General features: G+C 43.9%; 1 protein-coding gene across 2 annotated transcripts in view; it reads left to right on the top strand.

Annotated features, from left to right (window-relative positions):
- ARHGEF3 (Rho guanine nucleotide exchange factor 3) overlaps positions 1–14508 on the top strand; it is a 148898-nt gene that overhangs the window by 39265 nt on the left and 95125 nt on the right. For both annotated transcript variants that reach the window (XM_081939872.1, XM_081939871.1), the window contains one exon: positions 14381–14444. In XM_081939872.1, coding sequence (XP_081795998.1) covers positions 14381–14444 — 64 coding nt within the window. The remainder of the gene's footprint in view (positions 1–14380; positions 14445–14508) is intronic.

Below are 14508 nucleotides of genomic sequence, written 5' to 3'. Positions count from 1 at the left end.
TGTAGGTGCTTCATCACTGGAGGTTTTTAAGAAAAGACTGGACACTTGTCTGAAATGGTATAGGGTCTCCTGCTTGAGCAGGAGATTGAACTAGAAGACCTCGAAGGTCCCTTCCAGCTCCAGCCTGATTGATTGATTGATGACTGCTATCTCGTGATTCACTAATAATTCCAGCTGAAATAGTGGGTCACGTGGTAAATCACATGGTTTTTCCCTGTACCCATTGGTTTTAATATTTGGCTTGTCTTCTGGAACAAATTACTGACAAGGACTAAGGTTCCACAGTATCTTAAATATATAACAAATTAGAACAAAAGGACAGAAAAAGTCATTTTTTGAAATACAGATGATACAAAGAAGCCTTATTAAGCTATCTTGCTAACAAAAATGCTACAAAGTATGATATAATCCAAATATCTCAACCCCTCAAACTGAATATATAGTATTCAGAAAAAGAATATTGTTCCCACATGCTTCAAATCTTTATAGGATGACTTTTTTTGTTCAGGAGGAAATTCCTTGTGTATTCTGCATGGGTCACCAGGCATAAAAGTGCAGACAGCACATACAGACTTGTGTGTGTCAAAAATAATAAATCTTGGCCAACATTACAAATAAAGAATTTGAAACAGATGCAGCAAAGCACATATTTCACCATAACACAACAAAGACGCATTTTTAAAAAGGCATTGTGAAAAGGCATTCTTTTTCTCTCAGGAGACTATCCTTTGTGAAAATAAAGACCTAGCCAATTTGAACACCAGAGGGTGGTATTTACCAAGAATAGTTTTTTAAAATAATTCTATGTATTTAATTTTCTGTATACAGTACTGTTTTTGCTTAGAAGGAAGACCAAGATTTTGTCCTATTCATTAATTTTAAAATGGATGTCTTACCTAAGATTTGCTGATTGAAAAAAAAATTCCCTGCATAATTTTCTTTGAAAGAATCATTTTAGATTTGTGAAGTGCAGGAAATCAGGAGCCAAGGCTGTTTAAACAATGCAGGTTTATTGCATGCTAGCATTCTGTACAAGAATCTGAACTACTAACAATCAAAGCAAATTGGCAGTAGATAAAAATCAGTGGAATTCAAGGTGGGCTTGACTTAGATCTCTTATGGGCATGAAGGGACTCGAGTCTAATGACGTGCTTTACCTCTCCCTTAGGCTCAGCCTGGCAATCTATATATATAAATGGCTATGTATGTGTGTATGTTCAACCTAAACTCTGGAATGCCTTGAGCAATCTCAACCAAACTTGGTACACAGATGACTTACTCTCTGTAAATAAATACTGTGGGGGTAAGATACTCCTAACACCCCCGGGGTGTGTGTTCTGTTAAGATACAGTCTGTTGTGCCTTAAAATGGCTTCTACTGTACTGCCATAAAATGACTTCTACGGTACAGCACAGTGGAGTTGCCATGGTAATGGCTTCTCAGTACTCCACAAGGAGGCTGCCTCTGGTAAGGGGGAAAATCCAAGATTAAAAATTATGTTTGGTCCAGACACTTTTAACAAAATCAGGGCTTTTCCTGTCTAATACAGGATTAGGATAAATAAATATTTGGGCAACATTGGATTATCAGATAGTCTCCTATAAAAATTGTTTAAAGTAATCTTTTGGGGGGGTAAATAAGCTCATAATTTCCATAAAGATGTGATGTTTCCTCAGTTACTAATCTTAAATACTTGCTTTTAAAAGAGGGAGGTTTGAAGTACTTCTGTTAATTTGTGCAGGATACTTCTCTTGTCCAGCAGTATATCAGTCCTTTTTTAGCCACTCTTGAGAGGTAATGAAGCTGCAAGACTTTGAAAGCCTGTCATGAGTTCTCATCTGGAAATCTATTTTAGTTAGTATAAGTCATTTTATCCATCATGCATTTGGTGAGGCAGCTAACACATTACACATTTTCCTGAGATGCCTAAAAGCTGTGGATTTGAGTTAAGGAAATATTTGAATCATTTCCCTTTTATTATGTAGTTTGCTAGTCCATATATATCTATTCTGAACAACCTAAAGCAACTTAGTAACTTGAATCCCTTAAGGTACTTTTTATATAAACATTTGATTTTAACAGTAAAGATATACTTGATTCTAATGTGTTATGGTAAGCTTGCCCTGTTTTCTTTAAACTTGTATCATTTTTATTTTGCTGTTAGTACTGTTGTGTAGCATAAATGGAAACTTTCTTTTAACATGTACAATTTATGTTAACCTTTGATCGGTATATAGGCTATAAGAGATTTAATTCACATAACATACTCAAAACAAGCAAATTGCATGATCATTAATTCATTGTGTGAATCATGGCTATTTGTGATCTTTGTACATAAGAATGGTAAAAGAATTCCTTTATAAATTAGTGTGCATATTCTATATTTAAAGTATTGAAAACTTTATTTTGCATACCCAACAGATGAAAATAGAGTTTGAGAGAATGTCCTTTTACCTTAGATTCCAAAATGTGATGGAAGCAGATGATGAAAACATAAGGGACATCATGACAAGTATTTTGGCTGAATACATTCATAAAGAAAAACAACAGATGGGGTGGGAGATAGATCTGGTTTATAGAGTGAACTCAGCCTATGCTAGAACAACAACGTACCCAGGGAGGTACACATTAAATTTCTTAGAAAAAGCACAAGAGATGAAATTCTGAGTGCACAAAGGGGGCAAGCCTTGACATACCAAAATAGGGAAATAACCATTCTGAAGCAGATCCCCAAGAAAGTGAGGGGAAAAAGAAAAAATTATTCGCAACTAGCGAATAAATTATACCAGAAGGGGGTGTGGTTCAGATGGCTGATGCCTGAAGGTATGTTAATATTCTGGGAGGAGACAAGAATTAGAATCAATACACCCATAGAGGCACAGGCCTTTATAGAAAAAAACAAAACACACCTAGAAAAAACAGAAGATCCTATAACAGACATACAGGACACGGGAGGGGCCGGAGCTCTGTCGGCGGGGGGAGATGGGGCAATACCAAGAAAGCTCAGATCACAAAAATGAATAAGAAAATCTTTTTGACATAAACTGATCGAAAATACCAATGGAATTAATATGCTGACTATATACTACTATGTATCAATGATTTTTACTTAGATGTATACAATGAGTATGGAGGGAGGGGGTGCCTACCACACTTTGCAACTGCCAAAATTTGTATACCTTTTCCACTACCTTTTCCCTTGTAAATTTTAAAAAAAACCCAATAAAACTTGTTTATAAAAAACAACAACTTTATTTTGCCATCAACATACATTTTTGGATCATTCTGCTTAAATAGGTAATTTTTGTCATTTTAAGTAGTGTATCTTTAGCAAAACAAATTGTGTGTGTGTATTTCCATACAGAAGAACTTCATGCAGGTATATGCTTACCTGTGGAAATGAAATGTTATGGCTTGTATACTTCAGTAAAATCCATATATTACTAAACGTTTGTATAGTTTTGTGTCTGTTTGAAACATTCATTAGGGCAAAATGCTGCACAACAGGGCAAAACTTTGTTGTCAAAGGTACCTCGATGGGCTAATCTACAGAATTCTGGGACTCCCTCAAACAAAAGTTGGGGATTTTTAATTTTTTTTTTTTTTGCTGCTTCAGTGTTGCCATTGCACTACCATAGTTGACCAGTCACGTGATCCTCATTTTCTGCATTTTCTGATAGGTTCCCACCCACAAGTCAATGGCAAACCTCAAAGGAACTGATATGATTGCCAACACTGCTATGTTCCTTGCTACTTTCCCACTAGCAAAGATTTTGCTTATGGGAAGTTTGCAGGGAGAAAGTCAATGGACAAACAGTCCAGTACCTCTGAGCTTGCACCGAATTGGCCACTCATGCATTCCCTCCTTCCTCACGTGACAGCAGCTACTTACCTGCCTGCTGAGAAGGGAAGCCATTATGGCTTGAGTGAATCAACCAACAGTGGTTTATATCGAACAATCAATGGCTTAGCATAATATGTGGAGCCTGTTCTTTATAAGATGCTGTTTTCTTTTTTGCATAGGCCAAGGATAACAGGAAGATGTCACACTTTATTGCAGAATGGAAGTTTTGGGGTAAAATCCTCCTCAGCATAGGGCAGGATAATCCCCATGATAATGGTTTTTTTTGGGGGTTATCATAAGTCAGCTTGATTGCTTGTATTGGACTTTTTGATTTTGCCATGTATGAAAAGCACCCCTTAAATTATTAAATCTTAAATTGTCCACAAGTAAACACTAAGTGACTAAGGCATCAGCATGGGCTCAGAGTAGCTAGTATCTTAAGGACAAGATATTCTTTATTTTATTTGCTTTACATTATTTGTAAGCAACTCCAGGCATGAGACTCTGGATGACCTTTTGTTCATATATACAAGATATGATTTTGAAAATAGTCATCTGTATCTGATGTTTGTGTGGTTCAAATGATATATTTCCCTAAACGAAGTATTCTTTCCTCTTTCAAATTATTTTCTATCTTTTCCTTATGATCTAGAGATTACTGTAGTGTTCAGTTCTCTACTTGTATAATAGAGTGTTGCATTAAAATTATGGCAAACATCTCTGATGATTTTTGTACAAATAGTCCTCAACTTACAACAGTTCATTTAGTGACCCTTCAAAGTTACACTTTCACTGAAAAAGTGACTTATGATGGTTTATCACACTTGTTACATACTTTTTTTAACATACTCATTTAGGTATAAAACTTGTGAATTTCAACCAAATATTACAATCCCAGTGCAGTATCTTGTAATTGTTTATTTAAAAGATTTTTGAGTGTAGATAAAATGTAGCAAACCTATGACACTTGATGGTGTAATCTAATTAATAACAAAGCTAAGATAGTGAAATTATGTCAAATAAAACCTCTTGTGAGAAATTCTATAAATTCACTGTGTTTGAGTGTTTATAATAAGTTACTAAGTTTTTTATGCCAATCAGCACAAACCTAAATAAATGAAAAAGCCAATACCTAGCTAAATTGATACTTTAATTGCTAAATCTATGCTAAATTCAAGCCCATGCCAGCACCTACATGGGCTTTTGTTTTGTTTTTGACCTCTAACTGGGGTCACTTTTTAAGGAAACCACTTAGATCTACCATCTGCCATCTCTGAGCCAGTGTTTACAAAAACGTATATTTGGATGTGCAAACTGTAAAGGCTGTAAGTATTCTCCAAAGCACCAGCAAAAAAAGAAGTAATGGATGGAAATTTATCAAGGAGAGATCCAACCAAGATTTAAAGAGAAATTTCCTGACAGCAAGAACAATTAACCAATGGAACGGCTTGCCTTTGGAAGTTGTGGGTGCTCTGTCATTGAAGGTTTTTAAGAAGAGATTGGATAATCATTTTCTGGAATTGTATTGGATCTCTTGCTTGAGCAGGAGGTTGGATTAGAACACTTTTGAATTCCTTCCATCTCTTTTTATTCTGTAGTCTATTCTATATTATTTAAGACAAATTGGTGATTGTAAGGTAGGCTTTCATTCTTCTCTTATTTTGAGGCCAACTTAGACATGAAAGATAAAACTGGCTGGTCATCTTTGACTAAAACAACTATGAAAGGTGGGTGAAGGTAATGAATTATATTGGAATTATAGTTTTACATGGGACTGAACTTCTTACTTGCTTAGATTTTCAATGAAAAAATGTTTTCTTGTTGTTTTTATAATTGTTGAGAGGAAGCAACACAAGTATAATGTGAGAACTGCTGGGGTTTCTGGCTACTCCTTTGATTAAATCTTCATCTACATATACAAACTGACATAATAGCTGAGGCTTAATTTCACTTCTCCTAGGCGCTGCTTGGAGTGTCCAAGCACGGGTTAACTTCAGCTTGCTGCCCAAGGACTGAGTTCGAATTTCTTGTAGCTCCGCCCCTTGCTCTCCTCAGAGGCTCAGTTTTAAAAAACTCAGTCGCCCTACAGGACGCTTTTTGGGGTGCTCCAGTCCTTGTGCAGCAAACTGGACCCTCTAGATAGCATAGTGTAGCTCCCTTTTTTGTTTTTTTGAGTATAGTTAGACAATTCCTTAGCGTTTGTTATTTTCTTCCTCCTGTCGCTTTAAATTGAAGACTGAGACGCGCGAGGCAGGCTGCCTGCAGCGTGGCTGGCCTTCGTTTTCCACGATCGCAGCCGCTCCTCGGGGGGGTCGTTTGGAATCTTCCAACGACCAGAGTGGGGTCAGGTAGGCAGTTAGGGCCCCCAGGGAGGCATTAGGCTTCCAATTTCTCCCCCCGGGGTCGCTCCAGGTGCAAAAAACGCACGCGGCCGCCATTTTGGATTGCGAAATTGGCGCGATTTTCTCCCGGGCTTTTGCCTTTGCCGCGCAGCCTGCTCTCACAGCAGATCGCCGCTGAGAGGATTCCTTAACTCCGGGCCTTGTTCTGGGTCTCCTGACGGGCTCCCCTTCCTCTCTAAACCTCCTAAGCGGCTGCAAGGGTTCTTTTGAGTCTACCAGACCATTCACTCTTGCCTATCAGCGCAGATCTGCAGGCACCCGGCCTTCTAGCCGGAGCCATAGACCAGCCCCACTTGCCTCAGCTTCTACAGGCCTCGAGCTCAGCAAACCAGCTAGGCCTCATCTCACCTGACCTTCACCCAAGATCTGATGGAGAAGCAAGTGGATCCTCAGGCTGGTCCTACCACCAGCAAACGCAGCAGGCCCAACCCTGCTGCCAAAGGTGATGGGGTGGGGTGCCCAGCCAAGGGGAAGCGCCCCAAGGTTCAGAAGACCTCCAAGGCCGCAGAGAAAATGGCTGAAAGGCGCCAAAAGGCTCTTGAGAAACAGTTCCAAAGGGCCCAGTCAGCTCAGCAGCAGCAGCCTTCTGCACCCTCATCCAGGGAGGAAGGGGCAATAATTCCTGCCCCCTCTCTCCAACAAGCTGAATCCATTCCCTTGCCAGCTGAGGAAGATTTTGGGTTTTCTCCCAATCCCTCTAGGGCCTCCCTTGGTTCCCCCAGCCATTCCCTGGTTGAGGATTCCCTGGATGAGGCAGATTCCCTGGATGGGGAGGGTTCCCTGGCCCCCTCCCAGGCTGACCCAACCCTCCTCCAGATGCAGGAACCACACCTGTCCAAGGCCATGCAGGGGGTGGTGGAGTGCGCCATCGCTCAGGGTATTTCTGATGGCATGCAGCAGTTGGTCTCCAAGTTGCCCCTTCTGTCTGCTATTCCCAGCAAGGGCAGATCTGTGAGAACCCAGGCCCCTCTGGCTAGAGAGGTCTCTCCCACACCTACTGACATCAGTGAGGTCTCTGACTGTGAGGAGGTTGAGCAGGAGGCCCCGGTCCTTTCAGAGGACGAAAACCCCACCCCAGAGGCCCCTTCCACCTCTGGTCTCTTCAACCCCTCCATGTTTAGAGCCATTCTGACCAAGGCCCGTGCCGGGGGCCCCCAAATGGGGCTTCCCCCGGCAGATAAACCCACCTCTGACCAAGGTGGCAAGGACACCATAGGGCCTCAGGATCCGGGCGCGGGGCTCTTTAAAGAAGTTTCCCCTCCCATTGATTTGGTTCCTGCCCCCCAACTGTTCCTGGACATCATCCAGCGACAATGGGCTCAACCAGGTTCCATGGCCAATCCCAGTGGAACTGATAAAAAGCTCTTTACCATGGAGGCCCCCCTCGAAGAGCTATTAAAACTTCCTCAGGTGGATGACCCGATTGTATCCCTCACCTCTACCTCGGCTCTCCCGGCTGCCCTACTGGAAGGCCTTAAAGCGGAGGATAAAAGGGCGGAGTCAGCTGCCCACAAGACCCACCTGGCCACTGCGTGGGCCATGAGGGCCTCCTCCTCCTCCTCTTATTTCGGCAGGGCGGCCCTATTCTGGCTCCGCAAATTGCTGGCCAGCCTCCCAGCGGGGGACACCAGGACGAGGCAGGATGTTAATAAGATAATAGCGGCCGTGGAATATTCGGCCGATGCCTCGCTTGCGGCTACCAAATTCTCTTCCAGAGCCTTAGCTTCTAACGTAACCTCACACCGTCTGCTGTGGCTCCGCCACTGGCAGGCGGACGTAAAGGCGAAGTGGAAGCTCGCTTCCGTGCCCTTTAAGGGAGGCAAGCTATTTGGAGAGGCCTTGGATTCATTTTTAATCGAGTCCAAGGACAAGCGCAAGATCTTGCCCGCCATGACTAAGAAACCGGACCGCAAGGGCCAGCCATTTCGCAGAAATTCCTTTCGTGGCTCAGAGCCCTCTACCTCTTCAGGGGGTACCAGCCGTCCTTACGCCCAATCCCAAGATCGTCCCCAGGATAAATCATCCTACAGGGACAAAAATAAACAGCAGGGCTACCGTAGACCATTCCATGGGGGGTACTCCAATTGGTCCTTTCGGAAACAGAAATGACCGTTACAGGGATCCTCCCATAGGCGGCCGTCTCCAACTCTATGCCGCCCAGTGGGAGGAGAGCACGACGGACACCTGGATCCTGAACACGGTCCGTTACGGGTTGACCCTAGACTTCCTATCCTTCCCTCCGCGGACCTTTGTCCACTGCCCCATTCCCAAATCTCCCCTCAAACTCCAACTCATGAGGGCGGAGATAGACCACCTGTTAGAGATAGCGGCCATAGAGAAGGTGCCCGAAGGTCAGGAAGGCACAGGCTTTTATTCCATCCTGTTCCTAGTCCCCAAGTCATCGGGGGGAGTGAGGGCAATACTGGATCTCAAGAGTCTCAATACGCATCTGGAGTACAAACGCTTCAAGATGCAGTCCCTTCAGACCATCCTGGGCTGCGTCAGGCAGAACGAGCTCATGACCTCCATAGATCTGAAGGAGGCGTAACTGCACGTCCCAATCCACCCGGCACATCGCAGGTTCCTGAGATTCCAGTTTGCCAACCAGCACTTCCAGTACAGAGCCCTCCCCTTCGGTCTCTCGTCGGCCCCGCGCACCTTCACCAAACTTCTGGCCGCCATCGCAGCACATCTCCGCTCCATCCCGGTGAGACTGGAATGCTACCTGGACGACATTCTCATCCACTCGTCGTCCAGGGGGCAGGCCCAGAGGGATCTGGACACAACCATCCGTGTTCTACGACAACACGGCTTCTCCGTCAACCTCGCCAAAAGCCATCTGACCCCGACCTGCAGCATCCAGCACCTCGGCACAGTCATCAACTCCGAGTCCTGCAAGGTCTTCCTCACACAGGAGAGAGTGGACAACATCAGGTCTCTCGTGAGGAAGATCCACTCCACAGGGTCGGCGTCGGTCGTCTCCCTATCCCAACTTCTGGGGAGACTGGTGTCCTGCATCTCGGTGGTCCCGTGGGCATGTCTCCACACATGGGACCTCCAATGGTTCTTGCTTCCGCTCCAGAGACGCAAGGCCAGCAACTCCAGGCGGGTGGTGCGCCTACCCCCCAAGGTGCTTCGCTCCCTCCGATGGTGGCAGTTGGACGCTCTCCTGAAGGGGTGCTACTTCAAGGAGCCGGAGCGCTTGGTCATCACTACAGATGCCAGTCTCTTCGGGTGGGGCGCCCACCTTCAACAGCAGGTAATTCAGGGCAGGTGGTCGCCAGCGGAGCTCGCCCACAACATAAATTGGCTAGAGCTCCGGGCCGCCAGGCTGGCTCTGCTCCACTTCCTCTGGCTGGTCAAGAACAGAGACGTGCTGATCCTGACCGACAACATCGCCACGAAGGCGTACATCAATCATCAGGGCGGCACAAGATCCTTTGCCCTGATGACGGAGGCGGAGGCCCTGGGAAGGTGGGCGGAGAGACACCTGACATCCCTGCGAGCAGACCACATCTCAGGAGAAGACAACGTGACGGCAGACTGGCTCAGCAGAACCACCATCCAGAACGCAGAGTGGCGCCTTCACCCGGCGCTGTTTTGTCAGCTGTCACAGAGGTTCAGCCTCCCAGTAGTTGACCTCTTCGCGTCTCCAACCAATGCCCAGCTTCCCAGGTACTTCACGAGATTCCAGTGCCCCGGGGCGGAAGGCTCAGATGCTCTTCGGTCTCGCTGGCCTCCGGGTCTGTTATACGCCTTCCCGCCTCTCCCTCTGATTCCTCATGTCATCAGGAAAATTCTGTCAGAGGGGGCAGAAGTGCTGCTGGTAGCTCCTCACTGGCCGAGGAGATCCTGGTTTGCCGACCTGATCAGCCTCTCTGTGTCACACCATTGGCGCATTCCTCAGGATCAGATATCCCTCAGCCAGGGGGCAGTACAACATCCAGAGCCCCAGTGGCTGCAACTTGCCGTATGGCACTTGAAGGGGACATCCTGAGGCTCAGCGCATATTCAGAAAAGGTGATCCGTACCATCCAGGCATCCAGGCGCCCTTTGACGGTCAGGATCTACGAAGCCACCTGGTCATCCTTCTCTCGCTGGTGCCTCCAACATCAGGTCGTTGCTACATCTCCCACCGTCTCTCAGGTCCTGGACTTTTTGCAGGAGGGCCTTGACAAGGGCCTGGCGCCCAATACCCTCAAACGCCAGACGGCCGCCTTGGCCACCATCTTATCCACAGGCTCGCACCTGCCTCTCAGCAAACACCCGCAGGTGCGTAGTTTCCTCAAAGGCGCCACCAATCTGTCACCTCCCACCATCCACAGGTATCCAACCTGGGATTTGTCTGTGGTGTTGCGCTCTCTGTCCGAACCTCCCTTTGAACCTCTCCGGACTGTTGGACTGCACCACCTGACTCTAAAGACCGCCTTCCTTATTGCCATCACCTCGGCACGTAGGATCTCTGAACTGGCCACGCTCTCAGTCAGAGACGACCTCTGTGTCATCCATTCCGACAGAGTGGTCCTTCGGCTGGACCCAGCATTTGTGCCTAAAGTCAACAGTGTTTTCCACCGTTCACAGGAGGTTCTCCTCCCAGACTTTTGTCCGCGTCCCAGTCATCCCAGGGAACGCGGGTGGCATAAGCTGGACGTCCGTCGCGCTCTGCGAATCTACATGAAAAGGACAGCTCCCTTTCGCAAGACGGAGGCACTCTTTGTGTCCTTTCAACCTGCTACTATGGGCAGGAAGGTTACCTCTTCCACCATAGGGTACTGGATAAGGGCGTGTATCCAGCTGGCCTACGAACATCAAGGCAGACCAGCTCCTCCTTGTGTCACTGCCCATTCAACGAGGAGTGCTGCAACCTCGGCTGCATGGGCCACCCAAGCATCCATCGAAGACATCTGTCGGGCCGCCACGTGGTCGAGCCCGTCACCCTTCATCAAGAATTACAGACTGGACGTTTTCGCCTCGGCTGAGGCAGCCTTTGGGAGGAGAGTTCTGCAGAGAGTTGTCGCGAGCCCCGTGGCTGTGGACAATTCTTCCCTCCCTGGGACAGCATAGCTTTGGCATGTCCCGTGCTTGGACACTCCAAGCAGCGCCTAGGAGAATGACCGTTGGCTTACCTGAATGGTCTTTCTCTAGGCGCTGCGGGAGTGTCCAACCCCACCCTGTGTAAGGGCCGCGGGGTACCTTCCATTGGACATCCGGACTATCGCCATTGACAGGTCCTTTGGACTGTTCCTTCGTTTTTTAAAACTGAGCCTCTGAGGAGAGCAAGGGGCGGAGCTACAAGAATAATAATAATAAATAAATATTTATTTATATTTATAAGAAATTCGAACTCAGTCCTTGGGCAGCAAGCTGAAGTTAACCCGTGCTTGGACACTCCCGCAGCGCCTAGAGAAAGACCATTCAGGTAAGCCAACGGTCATTCTAGAGCTTTTAAGGAATTATGCTGCAGGCTAATACTATATACTTTGAAGTGTCTTACATTCATATTTCCTGGTAAAATAGGGACTTTGAATATTTATTCAATAATAACTGCAAGATCACTTTATTGACTCAGTATAAAATTCAGCCACATAAAATGTTGCAAATGTTTGGTTGACACTGTTGCATCTTCCAGGAATATGTCTTACATCATTGTTGTCATACTAACTTCTAAAAGATGTATTTAGTATTCACTTACCTTCCCTACCAGTTTGCAAATGTTTGCTCACACGTGCCCCTTTCGCATAGTTGGGCTCATTTATATCATGTCTGGTTTCTGGCTACAGATAGTTGCTGTTTAGTGATTATAATTGTTTCTGGTGAGTGAGTCTTTAGTGAATTGTCACTTAGTGAAAAGTCAATAAATGAAAATTACATGACTATGTCTGCCAGTACAATTTTACTTCAGCTTTCCTTTGCTTTACAGCATCAAAATGATTTGACCTCCAAACAGCTAGGTTAGCCTAATCAGCAAGGAGAGTTTCCAGAACTTGACTCACAGGAAGCTGGGTAAAACAGCAAATCTTAACCCTTTTTTACCTACTCTCCTATCCTTTGGAATATTCATGCAGGTGCTGACATAATTAGCCAGAAGAGAATTGATGTTTGTATTTACATTCATTGGAGAGGAGGGGATTACAAAAGAGTAAGCAGGCACACAATAGGAACAAATTTAGCAAGGAATGTGATGCTGGCTATTTGCCTAGCCTCTTGCAGCTGCATGCTGTGAGCTGCTTAGGAGGGGAATAAAAGCTTTTAGTGTGAAACTGATTAGGTTCTTGTCAGTGTCAGGCAGAAATACAAGCTGGCAGGAGACGCTAATCAACTAATTAAGTTTACAGAGATTTCCTTATTAATTAATAGTTAGCATATTTTAGGAATGTATTATGCTATGGAGAAAAGCAGCTCAGGAAGAGAGATAGTTTAGGCAGTCATTCCACTTTCCAAGAGGGGAAAAAGAAAAAAAAATGGTCAAGCAGAGAACAATGCATACTAATTGACTAGAATGGCAAACACATGATTGAGAGTGAGAGGCTGCAGAAGTAGTAAAAGCAGGCATTGGTTGCAAAGTTACTCTTTCATCACTGTAATAACTGCATATGGTCACTATCCAAGGCAGTTGCGAAACAGACTACCTTTATATGTCACCTATTAATTTATATTACACTATCTGTAGTTTGCTAATCATTGCCTTTCCTGGCAGTAAATACACTATCTGTTTCTAATCCTACCAATTTAATAGTATCTTAATTCTGTTCAGTAGATTTGGAAAATGAACAAATGCTTGAAGAATTGTTCATGACAGTGTTGAGACTCCTCTTTGGGGATTTATTATATTTATTCTTATCTGGGCTGCAAAAGTCTGGATAACACCTAGATGGAAATAAAGAAATGCAGAATATGCATGGTAAACAAGCAAATATGCAAAGCAAAAAAAAAAATTATAGGTGGAAAGTGTAATTTTTTTTCTTATAGTCTTTCTTACAATGATAAAAAGAAAATGGACCAACCTGGGAAAATATCAAGAAGGTATTTCTCACGCATACTTATATCTCAAGAAGAAAGTAATTGTCCCCAGTTTTTCCTTTACTTCATTACTTGCTAAGAGTGAGGCATGGAATGTGTATTTGGTAGTTAGATTTTTTTTCTATTTCCTGTGAGAATGTTTTTACCAAACTACAGCACAAAACAGTTGATTCTCTGATGTTCAATTAAGTGGGTCATTGTGACTTAAAATAATAATAATTTATAAATCATTGAAGAACATTATGGGATTATTTCTGTTGAAAGAAATACCCTCTTAGATCCATACTGTGATCAATTGAAATAGGATGTTATTATTCTAATCCAAGCTCTTGGAATTTTCAGCTTGTAGTACAGTTAAGATGACTTTGGTTCCTTGGAGGTGCTAACAAATAAAAAGGTTGCTATGATGACATTTTCCTTTGAAAATTCAACTGTTGCCAACAGTTAATGTTATCTTGCATTCAACTAGCATATCCTTAGTCAATAATCAATAATGGTTGGGGTTGAGATAATTAAATTCCAACACTGCATCAAATAGATATTAAACTAGGAAAAAAGAGGGGTGTGTGTGTGCAAAACACAGAACATACCACCAAAGACAAGGCCAAATAGACTAGAGATAGTTAACATCATGCTTCTTTTTCTTGGCTTAATTTACCAATTATTATTTCTTTTTATTAGGAAATATTTTTTCATGTTCCTATTACTTTTTATGTTCAAAATGAAAGTAAAGCAACTGCTATATCCTTCCCTAGAACTGTAGAATTAGTTGCCTATTCACAGTTCTTTTAGTTGTGAAACCATCTGACCAATGGCATCAAAACTTGTCATAATCCTCAAGGCAAAGATCAAAGGAACAGGATTTGGATCATGAAGCTGCACCCCCTCTCCCCTTCCTGCAAGTTTTCCCTGCTTCCACCTGAGTATGAACATTTATTATATAACTAATTTTATTCCCCTTGGTATGTTTAAAAGCTGTAAAATAAATAAAGCTCCATACAGTTTAACAATAATTTACCTAGTATATTAGTATTGTATATATAAATCCACAGGGGCCATCAATGGTGATAGAAACAAAAGGATTAAAAAACATGTTCTTTTTTGCATTTTACAGGCCTAAAGAACAACAGCACAACTTTTCCTTGTTTCCTTCCACAAAAACCTGGAATTTCAGAGGGGTAAGTGTTTGTATTTTAATGATTAGTGTATAATATGTATGTAGGTTTCTTTCTGGTGATCTTA

The sequence above is a fragment of the Natrix helvetica genome (assembly GCF_964273705.1).
Source record: "Natrix helvetica genome assembly, chromosome: 1".
Taxonomy (NCBI): domain Eukaryota; kingdom Metazoa; phylum Chordata; class Lepidosauria; order Squamata; family Natricidae; genus Natrix; species Natrix helvetica.
The sequence above is the reverse complement of the archived record's forward strand: the minus strand, read 5'-3'. Positions and strand labels throughout refer to the sequence as shown.